Source organism: Pezoporus occidentalis, unplaced genomic scaffold (assembly GCF_034315485.1).
Source record: "Pezoporus occidentalis ecotype Australia unplaced genomic scaffold, CSIRO_AGI_Poc_V1 ctg1, whole genome shotgun sequence".
NCBI classification, from domain to species: Eukaryota; Metazoa; Chordata; class Aves; order Psittaciformes; family Psittacidae; genus Pezoporus; species Pezoporus occidentalis.
The window spans coordinates 10,076,492-10,099,235 of NW_026912778.1; the positions used below are offsets into that span (position 1 = coordinate 10,076,492).

Below are 22,744 nucleotides of genomic sequence, written 5' to 3' on the forward strand. Positions count from 1 at the left end.
GCAACTCTGAAGTAGCAGTAATTTACATGTTCAGGCTGCGAGAACCATTTGCTTGGCAGAAATTGTGTTGGAAAGGAGCTAAGCACAGCAAGGGATTGTTCATAAGAGTGTGAATTGACCAAGTAATCAGTTTGTGAAGGAAAGAAAAAAATAAATATCTATTGTGACATAAGCATGTCATGTGAAATAGTCATGAAGTAAGTCCTTCAGCATCTCTCAGCACTCATAAGGCCTCACCTGTTAGTACTGCCTGTCACTGGGATTCACAAATCAATACAGTTTTAGATCCAGTAACTTTGGGGAAAAAAAAAACCAAACAAAAACCAAAACCCAAACCCCAACAGAATTAGCTGAAATCGAAATGGAGAGTATGTCCTCTGCAGAAACAATGACCAAACTGGACTTCTAAAGAAGGGAAAATGATAGAAAGATCTCGTACATTTTCAGGTATGTAGAAGACTGATAGTAAGAAACAGGGAACAACTTTGTTGTTGCCAGCAGGCAAGAAATAAAGTGCTAATTGTTGCAAGAAGGATTTTTGTTTAGGCATTAAAGTAGCTAAGCACTGGTTGAAATGTCTTGGGAAGGCTGCAAAATCTGTCTCCCAGAGGTAATAGGAACAGGTTAGTGTTCTAATAAGAATGGATAATCCTTCTCTCTGTCTCGCTCATTCCTGTGAATCTGTGATCCCCACAGATTGCTATCAACAATGTGTAAGAAAAGTTGCACCTTGAAAGCTGTCAAAAATAAACCGTCTAGCATCATCCACCTATGTCAGTCACTTAGCTGGTCTTAAAGCGTATTTAATAATAATGCGTATCTGTTATTTTTAACACTTTTGCAAGCTGGACTGTTGGGAAATGTTTTGATGATTGATTTATTTTCTCAAATGTCTGCCAGTTTGTGAATTTGACAGGCTTCTTGACATCCAAGTACTGTATTTCAAATTTCAGTCCGAACTTCCACCTTAGCATGAGAAAAAATAACCCCAGACCAGCAAATGTTTTATAGGATTCTGCTTGCAAATATGAAAATACTTTTACATGTATTTACAACCAACAAATGAGCATCAGTCTACAGTTCTCTAAATCAGTAACTTACCTCTCCTCTTACTTCCTTGCAGGGGGAAACACAAAGAAATGTGAAGTCAGAGTGTGCTAGAGCAGGAATTAATACCTGTACTGCGATTATGTTCTCTTCATTCCAGCATACCTTCTTTCCGTTGCGTTTTCATCCCAGCTGCCATTCAGAAAATTCTATACTGGGGCAGGGGCAGTGCTGAGAAACCAGGGTACAAACAAGTCAAGAGAAGAGAGTTAATTTGAAATGCTGCTGGGTGGTTGGAGTATTGGCAAAATGGGGGCTGATGCTTATGCTCATGGATGTGGAAGTGCTCAGCAGGGGTGCGGTGGATTCAAAACTGAGGCAAGAGAAGTTTTAAGTCTGTACAGTTTTTGAACAATGAAAGAAACTTGGGCATGCTTTTGAGGTGAGAAAGCTGACAATTCTCTCTCTAATGAAAAATTGGAATAGTAGCTTTGTGTTCAGTTTATTGGCAATATTTTATGATGCTGTAGTCGTTAGTCATGTATAAAAAATTATGTTAAGACATGAACTCAGGCTCAGTAGCTGGATTGTAGCTATAATATCCTTTAAAATATGCTCAATGTAATTTTGAAGGTCAGAATTTAAGGTACAGAAGCCACAATCTATCTCCTTGTCATCCATTAAGAATTACTTGCACTTTGCTACTCAATATAGTCAATACAATTCTCTGTAAAACATGTGCCTGAAATTCAGTGATGTACTACATGCTAATTGTACTTGAGCTCTTCCTCCAGCATAAAGAATCTGCGTGCTTTTGATTCTTTCATGTTACTATGCAAAATGAATATTTGCCCTGAAATAGCGCTGTAACAGCTCTATAACATCCACTTGCCTCCTGGAAACCCTACAAGAAGTTCAAAGTAAGGAAATGCTTTCATTTCCCCCTGTCTCTTTTGGCATGAGCACTAGGACTTTGCTTTTATCAGCCCTGTCAGGTCTCGTGATTCCAATGGGAGACTGATTCCCTCAGTAAGGTTCCTCTGCCATTGCTTATGTATCCTCTGTACAGGAAAATAGTGCTGGAACATCCTACAGTGGTGTAATGGTTTGGCTGATGCATTTGGTGCATAGGATGCTGTAACAGAGTCTTATATCAAGTGAAGAGCCCTTGAAACAGTACGATACTGTTGAATTGCCATTCTTATACCCTGATATGTTCCTGCAAACTGGCTTGTGTAAGTCCTGGCATGTTTTTCATGAGTTATAGCTTTTAGATGGCTTAAGTTTGTAAATTCCCTTCTTGAATTCACATTCATGACAACATAGCTTTTCTGTTTCTTATCTTTTATTTGTGAGTTTTGAAGTGCTTCATACTTTTTTAAGGTGTCACAGTTCAACAATACGAAGTGGATGATGATACAGACCTTCTTCAAATGCACAGCAAAATATAAAGACTGGTTTACTAACTGGGGCTTAACCCAGATTTCTTGAGGATATCAGTCAAGGCATTTGTTATAAGGAAAGCAAGTATATACGTAGTCAGAAGTATTGTATTTTTCAGCTAAGGAGTTAAGAATTGCTAGTCAGGTAGTACATGGACAGGTGGAAGGCATGTATGAAGATAAATGTGAACATTTTAGTATCTGGCTGTTGGGTGAAATGTGCTGGCTTTTTAAGGAATAGGAAACGATTTATTTCAGCTGAGATCTACCCACTTATCACCAATAAAAATAATAAAACAACAAATCTGTGAAACTCACTGCAAGGTTTTGAGGTATATTCCTACAAGTTCTCAGCAGCAGGATGGTTTTGGTAGCCAGTAGGTAGGCTGTAATTGGACTGAAAAATGGACTGTGAGGTCATTTATGATGACAACGCATAGAGTGAGAATTAATGCTTTGGTTGTAAGTGTACAGTATGTTTTTTGCAGCAGATGTAAATTAGAAGAAAAGTTTGCCAAATGGTCAGAAGCTTAAAAGCAGTTCTTGCTTGTCAACCTGGCTCACTTCCATGGAATGGGGGAGACATGATTTCAGATCTGCTGGGAGCTCCTGGAAATTCTCAAACTATAACTATATCCTTGAAAATGAATTTGCATAGTTCCTGTTGAAATAACAAGGACATGCAAATATCAGTTCGAGATTTAGATGTGTGTTGCATTTTTTGCTTTTCAGGTGGATAATGAGTCTCTTTTGGCCCATAGGGTGAGAATAGTTAAGATATATAATGCAGAGAAGACAAGATCAAACCTGGAGTGTGATGCAGGTAAGGGAATTAGCTGAGCTTCTCAGGGCCCATGCTATATAATTTAGGTCTAGTGTGCATTAGGGACATGGCATAACCCCAGCTGAGACCTCAAAATGTGAAGTTCGACAGTTAAGTGGATACTTTATGTCTCTTAAGGCTGCTACAAATTTAGCAGACAGTATGTTCATGGTATCCAACTGCTGAAACAGGAAGTGTCTAAGAACGTCATAAAATGTGTAAAAGTCACTTCTATAACAAATAATCTTGCATACAGAAGGAATAAACTGCTCTCTACTTGGCATTTTAAGGCTGGAAAAGTTACATTGAGAAAATGCAGATATTAAGTCTTCTTGATGTATGTTTTCCTCATTATAAGCAAACATACAAATAGATCTGATTCCTGATTCCCTTAAGAAATGGTGTTATTAAGGTGCCAGTGAAACTACCTTGAAAATAAAAGCAGTGCTGAATGTTTTCTCCACCTCCTTTATTCTTCCATTTGAGGAATATGTTAGTCTAAGTAATCTGTGTTTTCTCTGCTTTTAAGCTTTAAGATGTTGTCAGTAAAGATGGTGTGTGTTTGATACCACTCACAGTTTTTTACATTGCTTTTTCCTACTCTTTCTAAATACTGTGTCTCATTCTCTCACAGCATTTTTGCATTATCATTATCACTGCTTTCTGAGCTCCTTCAGATCCTGTCTATATTAGCACAATCCCTCTGATAGGTGTTTCTATTTAATCTACTTAACTAACACTTTCTAAATGCATTGAAGCAGATGGGTGCCTTGTTTGACTTACAGTATCGGTATAGGTGGGATTCACCTCCCTGCAGGTTTCCATTATTTCTGTGCTCTTCAGCAGATCTTTTTTGAAGACAGTCACTTCCCCACCCCTCCTTTTTTTTGTTTTTGTTTTCTTTTACATGAGCATTCAATCAACAGGGATCTTTATGCTCCATCCCTACCAGACTAATTATTTTTTGGTCATTAGATTTATGTCATGTTTGTTGGGTTTTTTTTCTTATGTTTACTACTACATTGTTTTGCGTTACTTCAAAGAAATCAATGATTTTTAACATTTCACATCTAGGAGTGTTTTACAAGCATAAGTTCTGTGTGTGCCAATGTCAGTCTTATTTCTCAAAGTTAGCACAGGAAGGGTATGGTCTGGATGGAGTCTTTATTTCCTTTATGATAAACAGAGAGGAGCTCTACAATGTGGCTCAAGTACTGTGGGGCATAAATAGATGCGCAAATCGTGTCAGATGGTTTGCTTTCAAGTGTGTGTGTGTTGACTGTAGAGGAAGCATTAAAAAGCATTTTACCTGAGTTTATTTGTATGTCTGGGCTACCAGGCATATACTGCTTTCCACGTCATACACATAGTTGTTACTCTAGTCTATTCCTATAAAGAAATTTTCTTTATCAAGATCATAAAAAGAACCATGTTTGTTTATCATGTTCCTAATGATAGTAGACCATGCTCTTTTAATAAAATGAGAGAATGTGTTTGGTTGATCTACTGATAAGACAGAGTTAAAAAAATGCTTCCACAGGCAATGCAAGTTTGATTTTTAAAACAAGCCAAATGAATATTCTGGACTTTCAGTTGTCACTGAAAACCCAATGACTAGAGTAATTTGAAATTAATCACTTAAGCAACTAGTACCTCGTGTGCTGAAGTGTGAAAATATAAAATGCAAAGAAAACCCAAATGAATAGTAGAAAGAGTAGAAAGTTCAGTAGAAAGAGTACTAACGTAATGCATGTATGCCATTAGGGACAAATCACAAACATCACGGTATTTTTGTAGATGCAGGGAGCTGTAGTTTAATTTTTTATCAGAAGGTGACTGCTTAAAGGTCATTTCCCAAAGCATAAGTCAGACTCTTTGGGGATGTATCCTTTAGCTTCATCTAACATTTCATTGACTGTATAAGCATTAAACTCAGCAAGAATGACAGGCTGTAGTAAGTGGATCCCAGGTGGGCCTTGGGATCTGCAGAGCCAGCTGTTCCCCAGCTCCGATAAGTCTTTCAGATTTGCAGATCCTTTTGCATCTGACATGGCATGCCAAGTCTTTGTACAGCCCAGTTGCTGATGTTTTAAAGGAGAACGGCTTAATATTTTATTAACTGCTACATTTCCTTTGGGCTTTATCTGTGTGATGCTGTTCAGTTGCTGAGAAGTGTAAATACATAGAAGTTAACAGAAGCACAGTCTTTGAGAAAGCCAAGGACCAGGGACTCCTGAGAGTCTATTGTTAGTTTACCTTGTATGGAAGAAAAAAAGTTCTGCTTTTTAAATCAGGCTGAAACATGTTTTGAGCCTGCTAACTTCATGCCCGTCTCAAAATAATGATAATTAACAGTATGATAACAATGCATTTTGCTGTTTATATACATTCTAGCTACAGATACTTTTTAAACCTAGTATCAATTTCAGCCTTTTCTCATCTTTATCTAAGCATGCAGTGTGTACATGTATCAGCTGTTTCCCTTCAAATTCAAGAAACATTTTCTTGTCCATCACCTGTGCCTTTGTAATAGGTTAGTGTAGACTTATGCCAAGTTGTTAAATCTCCCAAAGGCCACCTGCTCCACTCTAGAAAGAAGAAACAGTACTTCAGCATTTCTTGTCTAAGAGAAATCAAATTCTGTCTTCCAGGTCCCTGAATAAATATGATGAAAAATGGATCATTTTCACACTTGGTTCTTTTCTGCCTACTGTCCGTTCCTGGAAAGTCAAAGCATAGTGCAGTCTTGTCTGTGCATATGGATTTATGGTTTCAGTTCAAATTTCAGTCCATACTTTCTGTTAACATATGTATGAGTCAGAGTTATGGAGTTATGATACAAAACTACAGAACTTTGATATCACTGTTTTTAATAGTATTACTTTTAAAAGCTGAAGTAGTACAGTAATGAATTAGGATCTTTGCAATATTTGTTGCTCAGATACAAAACCATGATATTGCTGTACTGAAAAAAATAATTTTATTTAGATATTTAACTTAAAGATCCCCGGAATAGATGACGTGGGGTTTTCTTGGTAGAATAATACAATGGAGAGAAGATTGACTTCCTTTATTTCTTTTGTGTTATTTAAGGTGTATGGGCTTGCAGAAGTTACTGTATGTTTAAAATATTAATTGCTTCTAGTACTAAAGATTAATATCAATATGAATAATAACTGTTCAGAAGAGAGATTGTAAGTGAAAAAGCTTTTCTATTGACTTGAAATAAAAGTTTTGCTATTTGGATACTCTCAAATACTAATTTGCACAGTGGCATCAGAGACTGTCTTTAAATACAGTTTAATTTAATTCTTCAGCCATTTGTAAAAAAACCTGCCAGCTAGAAATTTTCATAATGTTTAGTGCCTCCTCTCTTTTTTTCTGTCAGGACTCCACTTAAACTCCATGGAGGGACCAATAAGTATTGGGAAGCAAGGGGACAGTCCTCCTGCAGAAGAAACAAAAGAAGTGGGCTTTTTAGGTTTGTGGAAATCATCTACAGACAATTAATAACAAAGCACTTACTTTGGTATTCATTTAAAAAAAAACAATCAAACAAACCAAAACAACCAAAAACCCCCAAAAACTAAAAACTGCTACTGTAAGCATTAACTAGTATGTTGTGCCTGGAAATATCTGTGTATACTGTCTTCATGATCTCTTGTGGGAGTGATCAATATATGCTGAACAACATAATTTGGTCCCTTATTTATGTTATTCAGCATCATGATACTATAAACCAAAGAAGTTGTTCTTGTTTTGTCATATTTAATAGCATTCTTCTTTGATTTAGGCATGCTTAATTCTGTTTATTTCTGATCTGTAACCAGGCAGAAATGAAATTCACTCATGAAAAAGAAACAGAATTTTAATCTAAATCATCCAAGTGCTGGCTCCTCTGGGCTGCTTGGCTTTACCTGCTCTAGTACCCGAACCATTTCAGACAAAAAAAAATTAATTAGTTCAATACACAAGAATTATAATGAGAGGAAAACTACAGTTTTGAAATCACAAATTTAGAAGTTCTGTTTAACATCTGTTGCCAGGGTGGGAGGGGGGGAGTGTTAACTTATTTCAGTTAATCTACTGAGGGTGGATGGGCCTGTGGTAATGTCTGCGTATCAGGTCTTTTGTGGACAGTTCTTATAAGAGATCTCAGTATGTTTCCTTAATGAGACTGGTTGGGATTTGTGGTTTATACTGGCTAATAAATACTACTGGCACCTTATTAATAAATAGCAACAGTCTTAGTCAAGAAAAGTATTGTTCCCAAGTGGGGATACTGATTTCCAAGGTATAATTAGGTACCATGAAATAAATGGACAGAAAACTGTTTTTGAAGTCAAGCATGGGTGTATGTTTTCTCTCTGATTTGTGAGATTTACTCTTAGCAGGTAAACAGGTGATATTCATGGTTGATTATTTTCTGTGTCTCCCACCAAGTGCATCACGGAATACTTGCTAGTATACAAGTTTAACTTGGCAACCCTAGCATATACCTTGAAAAATTATTTGGTTGTGACAAAGGATATGATCAAAAGATTTGGGTCTACTTAGTTGGTGTCCTTTGAGGTCTTAATGGCCTCAGCCCCATTAGTCTTGGTATCACTATGTGTTATTATATCGTTGTTTTTTTTTTTCTTTGCAAGGAAGCAGCAATACATTTATTTTCAAAATTAAATTGCAAAATAATCTCTTAGCACGTCTTAAAATTGCATCAATCTGATGGTTTATTTGGGCTGATCTGATTTTCAGAGTATTTTATTTGTGTTTTATTGATTAGTGAAAGCTTTATTTCTAGTCACCTTGCCACTGTTATTTAGAAATGCATTTGTGAAAATGGAATTGATTTTTCATTAAGCAGCCTTTATTTTTGACTACAGATAAGCCAAATTGACACTGAATATTCTTAAAGCATATGCAGTGGATTGTCTGAATTCCTAAACTGTCTTCTCAGGTACTTTGCTAATGTGGCATTGATCAATCTACAGATCCCCAACTGCAGAGAAGTGATAGGAATATTGGCCACAGGATGCACTATGGGCCAGAAAGATAAATTGTTTGGGTTGTCTTTTTGCAAGTTTAAGGTCACAATTCATTCATCTTGTTACTTTGCTGTATCCCTTTAGTGGCTTCAATTGCAGGATTAAATATTGAATGGTGGCAGATCATGGCTCTCCTACTTTGGCATTAGGAGGCTTCTCATGCTTAAAATGTAACGATGTGCACAGAGAATGCCAAAGCTAGTCGTGCAGACGATCTATTCTGTAAAATTAATCCCACAACAACATTATCAGGCAATTCTTAACACATTGATTTATTCCTGATATGACACTTCTGAAACAAATGGATGAAATCTTGGCATATATTCAGCATCCTAGGAGGGTGAAAGTGGAATTGAACACTCTACAGAAAAGATCCATATTTAAAATTAACCCATTAAAAACTTAGTGAGGAAAACTTTAAGCTTTTCGCCCCTCATGCAAAGCTGGTCCGTAAGAAACAAGAACAGGGTGAGAGGGAGGATTCTTCCCCAGAGACCAGACAGTAGTCTGCAGATTCACCACACACTTTGTTTACGATAATGGTTGTGCCATTATACTTTTCAACTAGAGATATGTTTCATGTTCCAGTGCCTCTGGCTTCCCTCGGAAAGGCTACTCTCTGCGCCGCTGCAGGGCTCTGCTCCAAAGCCCCCAGGAAGGTGCAGCATCCCTTGCAGACCTTTGCCTCACCACTCTACTTTTCCAGTTAGCGAGCAAGTGTAGGCTTTGCAAAGCTTTTGTTTTTCTGCACTAGCGAAAGGAACAAGAGAATTTTGTCTCTAATGATTGTCACCTGTACAAACTGTGTAAACACCGTCTTGTTTTCAAAGAATATTATATCCAGAATGTGAAAAGCTGCAGAGCTGTTGAAATAGAAGGTGCATTTGCAGGTGTTATAACTAGCATGATGATATAGCAGGAATCGGCTACAAGAAAGAAATGAGCTGCTACTGATTCTTAGCCTTAATGCTGTTTTATAAAAGATTTCTAAATTGGCATAGTATTTTGTATGTTATGGAGGTTTTTGTTACTCAAGGGAGAGCCTTTGGATTTCAAGAGCATATGATTAACTTCAGCAAGTGAGGTGTATCTCCAGAAGTGAAAATATAGATTTGCTTTTTAAAAGTGTATCTAATGATGGGACAAAAGTGCGATGCAATCTAAGTCCTGCATCTGACTGCAACTGCATCTGATACGCTGTCACTGGGTGGAATTAAAAGCCTCAGGTTAGGTGCCTGTACTTCCTGATGGTGTATTTGTTACACTGCCTGTACAGATATCTTACACTGATACTCAGAAAAGGCTGAGCAATTTTACAGCATTATTAATGTAGCCAAGCGAGTTCCAAAGAAGAAGGTGTTGCAGAAGTAATAGAACTTGCAGCCTGGGCTGTTAGGTGACACCTGAACATTCAAATTCTTAATGAACTTCTCCTTTGGATTTCAGTGCGTCAAGCACATCCATACTTTTTTGTGGAATTAGAAGGAAATGTCCTCTATGATGCAGTTTTTTGGCATCTCCTAAAACTAACTACAGATTATTAGGTTACTTACACATACATACATATATCTGATACATGTATGTGTTAAAACTCTCTCTTTCCAAAATGATTTGAACCCAGGTATGTCATCTCACAAGGAACAATTTGAGGCTAATGGAGTCTCAGTAGTTCCATCAGTCAACTCAGGATATGGAGGAATCTGGTACAAGTCCCACATCCAACTAAAATGTGCTTATGCAAGGAAGAACAGTTTTAATAGAGAAAGTTGACAAAAGACCTGCCCAAAGACATCCTGTTAATGTCATGTTAATCTATCAGAGCACATTTCTTGAAAAAGAAGACATCTGTTTTCAAGTACTTTTATTTCGGAGAATTTGATTCTGAATCACTCTTGTGCCATATGAAAGATATAAGAAGGATCCTTTCGTTAGCTTGTTCCGGATTCAGTTTGTGGGTGTCCATAAGTGAAGCATATCCCTAGTGCAGTTTTCAAAACAGATGTTATTGACTTGTTAAAGCAACGAGCTTAGTGAAACTAACTGACTAGAGATACTAGGACGAAATTGTTTCTAAGGTTTATTCTCAAACATTGATTTGGGTTGTGGTCTTAAGTATGAAAAACATACGCTAGGCCTGGTTCCGGGTTCTTAAATTAATGCTTTTTACTATGTTGCACTTACGTAAATATTAAGATGCATGAATTCTGGTTGCCTGCCTGCCAAAATCTAATCTGCATATGCTTACTACATATATACAGCTATTGTTCATGTGGTAATGTCTGTAAATATTCAGACTAACTAATAAGATGATCACTTTCTTTACAGTTTTGTTGTGTGATTCTTTAAACTGGCTAAATATATTTGAACTTTATTTGTTGATTTCAGTCAGTTGAATTGAGAATTGAAATGTATTGCTACTCAACATAGAATCATAGAATGGTTAGGGTTGGAAAGGACCTTAAGATCATCTAGTTCCAGCCTCTTGCCATGGGCAAGGACACTTCCTACTAGACCAGGTTGCTCAAGGCTCTGTCCAGCCTGGCCTTTAACACTGCCAGTGATGGAGCATTCACAACTTACAGAATTAAAAGATACATATGTGTTAGTAGGATTTCTTTTTTTCCTCTAGCCTAAATCCTTGTTTGTACCAAAGGAATATTTTGATTCATTTCGCTGTTGCTGACATTGTAGTATCATCAAAGTCAACATGAAATACAAGCAAAAGATCCTTTTTGGGAATCAAGAACCCGTTCCAGTATTTGTGCTATAAATTCTTTTTTTTCCTACTATCTGCCTATTGTTGTGCAAGATTCCTTTTATCTCATGGAGAATTACATGTAAGAATTAAGTGCAGAATATGCAGTAATTCAAATTTGAAAGAAAAATTTCTCCTTGGTGTTTGAAATTAGGTTTTTTTTGGAATATCACTGATACAGTAACATCCCATATGAGAACATGCTTAAATAGCCACATGTGCTCCCTGAGTACATATTTCCCCTTAACATAGATTACAGATAAATTGCTGCATATGTGTTATAGTGTAGGCACTGCAAATTATCCTGGAACTCTCTTTTGGTTGTGGTGAAAATGTTTCTGCTGGACTTGAAGATGAAATAGCATGTTATATTCTTAAATCTACAGGGTGAAAAATCACTGATTATATGAAAAGTTGGCTGGAATGGTTTTCCTTATTTTAAAATACATACTTTAACTTAAATGTTGATTTTTTTTTTTTTCCTTAAGAAATTATTTCATTTGCTTATTTCCTTTGTCTAGCTTTCTTTTAGCACCATAGATTTAATAACCACATTATCTCATACTTAGTGGCCTTATTTGGTATTGTTTCAGTTTTCTCTGTTGGTTTGGCATAAAATTCAAAGTGCGATTTTGGATGTGAAAAGCACTGCTGGAGTGGAGATTTGACTCCTGATATATAAGTGTGTGTGTTTATATATTCATATATATGTATAAAAAAATGCGAACCAGCACTCCTCTGTTGATAAGCAATGTATGTGACCCATGATGGGCAACTTTCTGTTCTGCTGGAGCTAAATATTACAGTTGGAGCATGCAGGCTTCTGGTCCACTGTACTTGGAATAGATTAGGGAAGTACTTTCCCAGCTATAAGGGTTTTGGTTTGGGTTGTTCTTTCTTTTCCCCATGACGGATTATAGATAAACTGATATGCAAGTTTATTGCAAGGTTCCTCTAAGACCCCTAGCTTTTTATTAATGGAAAGGTCATTTATAAATGTTTAGCATCATTGTATTTTATTATTTTTCCATAGGACAGGATTCCTGTGTTTTCTGTAAGGGACCGCAATCAGATTTTACAACCATGTAGTTTTAATGTTGCACATATTACCTGTGTTTAGGTAACTGAAGACTGTAGAGAAAAATATGTTTCCTTTCAGCTCATGGAGGTCTCTTTTATTCATACATTACAATCTCTTTTATTCATACATTACAATCTCAAACCAGAACACAGACTTTACCAATGCAATAAGTCTTCAATTCTGTGCTATTTTACAGGGTCAGTCTTTGCCTAGCATATGGTTTTCTGTATCGCTAAAGTCTTCCAAACAGTTTTCTCTGACAGGTCTGATACTTCTTTGCCTGAGTGACTTTGAAGTCTGATATTTTATTTTTTTTTGTGGAGCACTGTTTGAACCACGGGGTCATATTGATGCTTGGTTTGGTCACTTAGTTGTACTTCATATTTGTCTTTGCAGGTCTTAGTTGCTGAATCATATTCCTTAGGGCATAACACATCTCTCAGTCATTATAACATCTAGTTTGTTATTATCTACTTTTAAGGCATTAATACTAACTAGAAAAGTCTTTACCCAGGAAAGGTCCAGAACTTGAATGTGTGCAGCCATAAGTTATGTTAATTATTGCAACATAAAATGTCAATCAGTAAATTTGGGAGTTAAAGCAATAAAACCAGCTCAGTGATCTGATAGAGATATTCAACATCAGGCACTGAAATTCTTCAAGCATTTCTTCCCTGGTTTAAAGCTCCAAAGTCATCTTGGATTTTATTACTAAGGCTTGGTAGCAAAGTATGTCCCTGTATTTGTGTTATCACTACATCCAGAACACCCACACTCAGTCTCACACCATCTCCAACTGCAAAGCTGTCTATCAGTATTTAAAGGCGTATCACCAAAGTTTAGAGCAGTTTCCCAAGATCTTATGAAAGTGTGAGGGTAGGAAGAGTTCTTAATCATAGCATGTTTTGTATATGAGAGAGGAAATAATCTTCCCATATTCCAAAGCAGGCAATCAATGAGAACCCCAACTATACCTGAGAGAGCTTCTAAACGATTTGTATAGAACGTGTTCTCCAGCATGCAAACATATCCATGACCAGTGCCATGTTTCAGATTTCTTACATAAAAGAGAATGGCTAGATTGCTTACAGAGTCCAAGGTGCAGAACTGTACTCCCACATCAAGGCATTACTAAACTTAGAGTAGGAAGAATGTGAAGTGTCTAGTTCACACACATTGATGTGGGAATACCATGCAGTTAGGACTCACAAGATTTCCTCTTGAGAGGTTTAGGAAAGATGGTTTTTCTTAAACTAGAGGATGTGTTTGTTAGTGGTGCACAGCTGTGTTAAGTACCAACCTCTCTGTATTCAGTGGTCCATGATGCTTTAGATATGTAGATTCATTTCAGTGTGTAGTCCTGGACACAGATGTGAGATAGTTCTATCATAGTAGTGTTTGTGTGGTGCATAGGTAGAACCCAAACATACTTTACCAGAAGCATCTGACTGGTGTTTTGCCTGTTTATAAATTGCACCATACTGTTGGATTTAGCCTGCACAATACCGTATTTCCAGGTGCCGTTTAACACAATACTTGCCCAAGAGAAGCAAGTCTGCTGTTTCACAGTGGGGTCTGTTATTTCACAGGGTGGTACAGTGGCTCCTTGTTCATTTGTTACTGTTCTAAGACAAGCTGATTTATTGCCTTGAAGGGAGAGGAGTATGGGCTTGCAGTATATTTAATAGCTTAAGAAATATCAATCTTTTGTGTATGCAATCTAGTAGTTCTCTTCTCTGAGATGCGTCTCAAAGTTTTGTGTTGAAGTTTGGTAAATACCAGGGGGTAGATCAGGTTCTTGCAAGTACTGTGAAACATTATTTTGATAAGACTTTCTGAAGCTAAATGATTTTGAGGCATTGCTTGTGGGGAGTATTGGCAATGCGAATACAGTGAGATTGAGGCAACTGTCATCTGGCAAAGAAAGTAGTCTTATTCAAGAAAGTGTCAAAACTGACAGTAGTTGATAGGGACAAAACTAACTGGTTTTCTTCCTCCTATGCATTTTCCAGAGTTTGTTGCCATCTAACAGTAGGCTAGAAACAGTCCATGTTCCCTTCAAGTGCATGAGCTCCACCTTTCACACACTGACACATGCCCATACTGTTTTTCCTAGTAAGTGTCTTGAGTAGACAGGATATAAAAGAGTCTTTTTGGAGAGTACAGAGAATAACTGTCCATATTCCCCTGAAAATAACATGATGTGCCTCCTAAGTAAGGACTGCTTTCATGAATAGGTGCATAATAAAATGTGTATACATGCTCTAGCTTGCAGTTTCTGTCTGCTGTCTTGTTAAAGGTCGTGTTAAAACCTGCAGTTGTCAATGTGGAAAAGTGTACAGTGCGTCATTATATCACAAATACCTAAGTTTGTTGCTTTCTGTAGTATTTGTTCATGTGTGGTACAAAGAGCTGAATATGAGAGCAAATGGGAAATGATATTGTGTGTCATAGCTTAGTTTGCACATCAGTTACTGTGAGATCCATTCCCCTCCTTTCCTCTCCTTTTCTCTTCCTTCATACTAGTGAAATTTAAATATGTAGTCTGGGGAGTTTGCTGAGGAAGTAAAGTTTTCCAGGGAGAACCAAACTGAATATTGCGTTTCCAGCATGGAGCAACCAGGGAAGCTTTGTCCAATGCTGGTTTACCACCTTGTGTGTGTTCATCAGTGTGCTGTAATAAGATGGCATGAGGCACTGTTCCTCCTTAACATTCCCCTGCACTAGGTAAGGTTGGTTTTAGCTCTTTTCTGAAAGTCAAGTTGTAAGAAAACCAGCTGATGCTTTCTCCTCTAGTTCAGCTGCTCCTACAACGTACCCCTCAGGAGTGCTGAGCCCTGTCAACAGTCTGTGGTTTTCAATTACAGGGCACAGACAACTTTTCAGGGACCTGCAAAGGTAACCAAGAAGATTGAGCTTGGCAAGATTAAATTTGCTCTGTAGAGATCTCCATCTTCACAGGAAAGTTCTTAAGGCTCTGTGAAGAGGGAGAAAAAATAAAAAAAAAATAAAAATCCTGAACTGCACAGATCTCCTGAAATGACGTATGTCAGGATAGTTCAAAAATAGCATCTGGCCTCTAGGCACCAGAATGCACTGCCTTTTGCCTGGTGGAAGAAAAAAATCTTTGGTAGATGATTAGAGTTATATTTCTTACATAGTTACATAGTTTATAGGTTTCTTCATCCTATATGAATTTGTCAGGCTGTATTGATATTCACTGGATATTTGTTATAAAATGAGTAGCAAGTTTGTGTGTCTGATGGCTTAAGATGAGATACTGTGTATCTGCGTTGTCTTCCTTTCTCAGTTATGGATTTCTCATTCTTAAAATGATGAATATAAGAACTGCTGTTTTAGCTAAAAAAAAAAAAAAAAATGAATTGTTCAACTCCTGTGTATATAGTACTATGTTTATGGAATATATCCTTTGGATGCTTCTGAACTAGTGACATGAGCAGATTTTACAGATAGTGAAAAGTAGAAGTGAAAGTAGTAGCATTGGAAGTGTTTCTTGTATTCACTGAGAAAGACACTATTAAATGGTGTTTATATAGTGGTATTAATCAGAATGGATTTCTTACCTCTGTAAGGGTCCACGTATACACTTACACCAGTAAGCGTATTAAAACACAATCCTTACTGGAGTAATATTATACACTTTTTAATATTTGCTAGGCTGTATTTCCTATACAACCAAGGGTCAGAAATCAGATTTGGGCTGTGCGGAACTGCTGCTTTCCACTTTAGCATGAGGGAGACAGCATTCCAGTTACCAACTGAGCAAAATATTAATCGTGGCATACAGTTTGCATTAATTTAACATTTGTGATGCTTAGTGGCTGCAGCTAAGGTTCAACTCTGCATGGCAATGGACATATGTACCCAATCTGCTGAGATGGCACTGACCTGTATCAGGAGAGGGGTTACTTGGAATTAATTTCCATTAGCTGTTTTCCCAGTCTGTCTCTTTCAGCTGTTCCTCATGTGAGTTATTCTTGCAAAATGCAGTATATATTTTTGACAGCAAGGCTGCAGGAAGCGCAGCTTGCAGCTTAAAGTAGACAGAGAGGTTTAGTATTTTGCCGTAACAGTCTAGAAAGTTGTAATATATTCCCAGAAATCAGTAAGTGTAGTCAGAATGCAGTTCACCCACAAGCTAAAAGCTCTGCAGTTGTTTTTTCCAATAGCTGGCAGCCTGTGGGCCTAAATTGTTATGGCCCTTTGTCCCTTCCTTTGTCACCAAAGGTCCCACCAGGAATAGTTACCGAAGATTCTGGCCCTCCGTGCTGCTGCTGCTACCATTTGTATGTATTGCTGAATTTGAGAGAATTACAAACTGAACATAGATATCCTCAGATACACCCGCTTATAATTCCTGAAATATCTGAACAGAAATGGTCATTGCGAGACTATGTAAAGTACTATCTGAGAAGTCAATCACATGTGATCCAAATGCCAGACCGCTTCACAGCAGTTTAAATATAGTATAGTAATATAATATAGTATAATAAATCACGTTAAAAATGTTTTTCCCAAGCTATGTGAACAAAATCTTTATTCAGCCAAGTGAAATCTGATTTTATATGAAAGAACTCATAAGCCATCTTTTAAGATGTTATGTTCACTGTCAGGAACAGTAGATGCATGTACATTATATCAAATAGTATCTTTATTCCCCTTTCCAGTTATTATATATCCCCTCTCCACTTTAAGCTATTTTTTCTAATTGACTTTTCATGCATTCATTTTATTGTACTAGAAGTTTAATATTTAAGCTGGTTAACATGCTGCTGGATTAGTAGAGGGCCAGACCCTGCTACACATTTTTATCATGTAATTTTATAGACCTATCTGCACCTAGTTAATCTTTTTCTCTTGTGAACCCAATCAAATTGCCTTTATCTGAAGTACTTGTAGTTCCTTAGAGGCATAGATTTCCACTGGAGATCTATATTCTCATTATGGTTGATGATTCTGGCAATTTTATTTTTATGTGGTGTAGTCCTCTAGTCCATCAGGGCTGAAGATGTGTGAACTAGGGCATAAGGTGGAGAATTTTTGTTGCTCTTCTGGAAATTAAGGTCTCCAAAATGCAGGTTTTGTGTATTTGTCAACTATGATATAGCTGCTGATTTGCTAAGTTACACCCTAATGTGGCTCAGGAGGCTTGGACACTGTGTACTGCTGGGTAGGAAACCCTCTATCATCTAATCCACAATGAGCCCAGTCTGCCAGGAAGGTTAGGGACCTGGGGTGGGTACAAGTCTGAGCATCATCAGGTGCAATTCCCTTATTAGTACGAGGACACTGAAGGTTGTTTTAGATGGATATAAGCACTGTGGTATCTAGTGATCCTTGCTCAGAGAAGCTGCTTCTTACTGAGACCCTGATTCAAAGAAGGATTGGGAACATATATGGGGTTGTGCCAAGAAATGATATTTGGGAGCAAATGGTTTACTGTGGTTCCCTAATAGAAGTTGTGGGCATAAGGGCACCTTGTGTCAGTCACATGCTGCAGGAATGGCTGCAGTGTGTTTGGATATGGGTGAATGGCAGCACAGGAAGCTTTGCAGGTGTCATGGGCTTAGGAAGCAAGAGGTCGGGCTGCTGTGACATGGGGGAAGGATATGAGGGTCATAAATGGAGTGGAAACAACATATGCAGTGGAGTAGCGAGAACTACATTTCTGGAATTTTCTCCCCTTTAAAATCTGTTGTTATTTTGAAAAATAAGGTTACCTTAGATTTGAGCCAGCATGGTGTTCCTTTTGCCTTTTCTAATGCAACTTTTTGACTCCCAGGAACAACAGAAAAAAAAAAATCTTGAGTGTTGTGTTTGTTTTATTTTGTTTGTGGTTTCGAAGGATGTATTTAAGAAGTCAGGAAAAACATATTTTGATTTCAAATTAAAATGTTTTGATTTCAAATTAATGACTTTGGAAACTGGGAAGGATCGCTGTTTCACAACTTAGAAACATTATTCCTTTCCTGTTATTACCAGGCTATTGCAGGCATACACTTAGCAAATACCAGAAAGCCCGAGTTTCACTGCAAACCCCTTTACATACATTTTTCAGGCAGCAAGTCAATGTGGAAGCATTTATATAACTGCCTCTCCACTAAGCTCATTGTATCTGTCTTTGGTCATGGATTTGCTCTGTTAATATGTCATAGACCAAGCAGGTTACTAATCAAAGGTTAAAGGTGACTTGCTGAAATGGAGCTATCTAAGCCAGACTTAATGTGAAAAGGCAAAGAAAAGCAGAGAAAAGACAAAAAAGAGAGAACAGCAACAGCTTTTTCTACAACCTGTGCTGTGAGACTGAGGTTAGCCTGCATATTCCTGGCATATTTTGGTACACTTTACTCTATTTTAGCATACCTGAAATACATGTATACCAGCACGGGTTATTTCTGTTTGTTAGGTGTTTGTCTAAGACCAAGCATTTCCTTGAAGTCTGATCTGAGTCTTCATCACTTTAATACTTATAATAGGTGAGTAAAATATAGGTAGCAATGTTTACGAGAAACCAGTGAGAAGATCAGGCTTATTTATACTAAGCAACGCAGATCAAAAATGTCCTAGTTTGTACTGACCCCAGCTGATAGATCTGCATGTTAAAAAGCAGCACTCCACAGTCTTGCCACTTTGGGTGCAGAAGTCCGTCTGCATTAGCCTGGAGCTTCACCCACACTAATAGACCTTGTCAAAAGGTGTAGCATAGTGCTAACGTGCTTTGATGTTTTGCAGCTCAGAGGTACTTGCATACTTGCCAGGTCAGGTATCCTAGCATCCAAATGTAGATATCTATCCTTAAATATTTAATTTGTAAAATGTTTTTGCAATAACTGGAAGGCAGGCATGTCCCTGTTTTAAAAAAATCATTAGCAAATACTTGGAAAGTAAGTTTTTTGCTAAAGGTGTTTGTTTTTAAATCTGCTCTGGTTTCTGAAAACAAAAAGTAATCAAGGAATTGAAGAATCAAGATGCAAGTTGCAGATTCTTAATTGTCTTTTCACTACCATAGTTACCTGTGTGTTGGGTATATCATAACTGTGGTTAACAACCCACTGATTTTATCAAGAAATGAGATTTTTTTTCCATATGGTAATTTAATAAAAGCATATAAGTACTAAGATGGGGTGAAGAACACCCTTTTTATCAAGTGATACAACAGTTTGATATTAGCACCCATGGAACTAGTATATACAATATTTTCCTAGTCATTAAAATCATTACTAGTGAATAATGTGTTTTGAAAAAGCATTGTAAAACGATATGTAGCCTTTCAACTAATTTCTTTCATGTCATTTCATTCAATTTAAACCTATTTGACACTGTCCAAGTTAACAAGTTGCTCTCTTCTGTTCAGCACCTGCTGGTGGCAACCCGTAAACCAACATCTCATCCAGAAGCATGAAAGACCTCATTAAATCTATTTTGCGTGAGTTAACAGATCTCCAAATTAACCTTTCTTTAAAAATAGAATAAAATAAGGTAGTAAAGGTCAGCCTTTCTGTACAACGAAGTTTGCTGACCACAGAGATTTTCAAGCCTGATGGCACATTTGTCTGCACACTTGTCTCATCATTTTGGCAGTGATCTGTTTGATGCCAACGAGGAATGCTAGGGCTCTGGCTGAAATGTATTAGCAGTAGTTTTTTGGTTTTTTTTTAAAGCAGTCAGTGAGAAACGGAAGAAAAAATGTCTTTACGTTCATTTTTTTTTGCAAGAGCAGTAAATGGTTGATGTGAAATAATTCTTGTGAATAACTGGAGAGACAAGTGCTCATCTCTCCATTCACTTGCCAGCTCTTTAAATGGCAATACAATCTTACATTTTATGTTTGATTAGTTGGAATTCTCTGTATTTCACTAATGGGTAAATACAAATAAATCTATTTTGACACATTAGTTACAGAAAGATTACATAAGAAAGCCATGTCTTACTTCAACGTGGACTGTTAATGGTTTAAGACAATTAATTAGACATCTCAAGGCAAAAACTAAGCCCATATATGCTGGTAGTCAAAATGATATTTAGGTATGCCTGAAGATGTAGGCAAAATTTATTTTAAGCACATTACTTTTTCAGTATAGGGTATAGAGCTAATACACTGCCAATAGAAATCACAAGTGTAATTCACCTACATTACATATAAAAGACAAAATTTGCAAATGGCAATGTCTGTAAATAAAAACACTTCAGTAACATCAAATAAAAACAGATGAAAAAGATAATGAAGCATTAAGAAGAAAAATGAAGATGCTAAGAATACAAATCACATTTTAGTGACAACAACATTACAGCAACATCTATGCTTTAGGGTTTGCGTGTGTCTTATAGAGAACTAAAATATGGCTATAAAATATTTCAAGTAAAAGACAGTGCAGAGTGCAAATATCTGTAGCAAGGTGCAAAACAATTTATTTCATTGGTTAAAATTACTGCTACACTGAACCAGATTCATTTTTTTCTTGCCCTTTTTATTTCGGGTTACACAATTTAAATAACAAATAATATGCTTCCACTGAAAAAGAGCATCGTATGGTGGGGTCCTCACCCTTTACTCACTACCTAACAGGACATGTTAGCATTAAAGTGTTTGGGGCTTGGTTCTGAAAACCTCTTCAGTGTTGAACTTCCTCAAGCATCTATGACACAAAATCACACCACAAAATGACTCATTTAGAACCTACCTATAATATAGAAGTTGAAAAAAATTATCATGGGGAATTCAATGGAGAGATTATGTTCTGTACGTCTTATGCTGCCAGTACTAAAATGACTCTGACATTTAAAAAATCATACATAACTAAAATCTTGGTACAATAAATTCTTTATTAAACATAATATTGGTGGATAAAAAAGAAGAAAAGAAAATCACAGTTAATGTTGGCTTAGGTGAGCCAACAGATTAATTTATGGCTTTGTTAAATAGAGGAAAATGAAAATCAGGAAATATTCTCTGAGTGAAAAACTTTAATGTAAAATCTGTCTCAGTAAATTAAAAAAAAATTTTACAAACTCAAAAAATATTCAAATCCAAACCTGAAATGAATAAATTTGTACTGAAAACTGCCTTAGACAGGATGCTAAATAAATCAGTTTCAGAGGATGCATATTGAAGAACAACTGGAGGAGAGCATAAGTTGATGATAACGAGCATGTGTCAGCTAAGAAATTCAGAAAACTGAAGAGGCAAGAGAACAAATTAAGGAGAAATCCATAGCCAAGTAGATTGAGTGGCGAGTTATGTTGTTTGGGTTTTTTTCCTTTTCTTTAATTGGGCAGATATTGGGCTGTGGCTGTGAAGACGAAAAGGAATTAAACGAATCCTCACAGTGTTGACCAAATCTAAGCAAAAATAGAAGAATTCCCCAGAGTAAGGCATAAAATTCTGATGCATTCAATAAATATCTTCTGTACACAGATGGAGGAAGAGAAGGCAAAGGTTGACAGATCATATGGTAGAATATGTAATTTTTTCTATGGAAATATTATATTATAGCTATTAATACTGGATGTTTTCAAGTGCTATGACCAGGTATCTTCATTCAGGACTGCAAAAATATGTATGGGAACAGCAGGCAGACATAAGGCAGATAAGACTGCAAACATTGATGCCAATTTCTAGTAAGGTTCCATTAAGAATATTACAAGAGCTGGCTGGAGAGCTCTTGCAGTTGTTACTGTTGACTTCCATGAAGTTGTATAACACTGGAAAACTTTCAAAGAAATTAAAAGTAAGAAAGTGCTATTTCCTATGCTTTATAAATACTGACCATGTAAAGTTTTACAAGGGTGACTTTCTCTGGCAGAATAACTGACTGAACAATGCAGAAGTCATTCATGAGAATTTTAATGTTAATATTCAGTGGCAGTTTAAAATCAGTACTAATTTACCACTGAAGCCATCCCTGTGGTTTTATGAAAGATTTTCAATTGCCAGAAGGTTTAATCATGATTTTTTTATCCAAAAATCAAGTTAAACCAGAAATGTAAATAATGATAGTTCTGTGGACAGTGTTCTGTGTGGTTGCAGTGGTATCTTCAAGTGTGACTTTCATTTCTATCATGCAAAATATAAAGACCATAAACCTTGGCAGGTTTACACCATATTATGACTTGAAGAATCACAGAATGGTTTAGACTGGAAGGGACCTTTAAAGATCATCTAGTTCCAACCCCCTGCCACAGGCAGGGACATCTTCCACTAGACCATGTTGCTCAAAGCCCCATCCAGCCTGGCCTTGAACACTTCCAGTGATGGGGCAGCTGTTTTCTAGGCAAACTGTTCCAGTGCCTCACCACGCTCATAATGGTAAAGAATTTCTTCTTTATGTCTAACCTAAGTTTCCCCTCTTTCAGCTTGAAGCTATTCCCCTTTGTCCTATCCTTTACATGCCCTTATAAAAAGCCCCTCTCCAGATTTCTTCTAGGCCCCCTTTAGATACTAGAAGGGTGCTCTAAGTTCTCCCTGCATAAGAAAAGAGCCTTCTCTTCTCCAGGCTGAACAAGCCCAATTCTCTCACCCTGTCTTCATAG

General features: G+C 37.0%; 1 protein-coding gene across 20 annotated transcripts in view; it reads left to right on the top strand.

Moving 5' to 3' along the window:
* Positions 1-22,744, top strand: part of TENM3 (teneurin transmembrane protein 3) — a 413,751-nt gene that overhangs the window by 128,393 nt on the left and 262,614 nt on the right. For 4 of the 20 annotated variants that reach the window (XM_062625044.1, XM_062625130.1, XM_062625214.1 and 1 more), the window contains one exon: positions 6,701-6,793. The exons of the other annotated variants lie outside the window; for them this stretch is intronic. In XM_062625044.1, the coding sequence (XP_062481028.1) occupies positions 6,701-6,793 (93 nt within the window). The remainder of the gene's footprint in view (positions 1-6,700; positions 6,794-22,744) is intronic. 20 annotated transcript variants of the gene reach the window in all.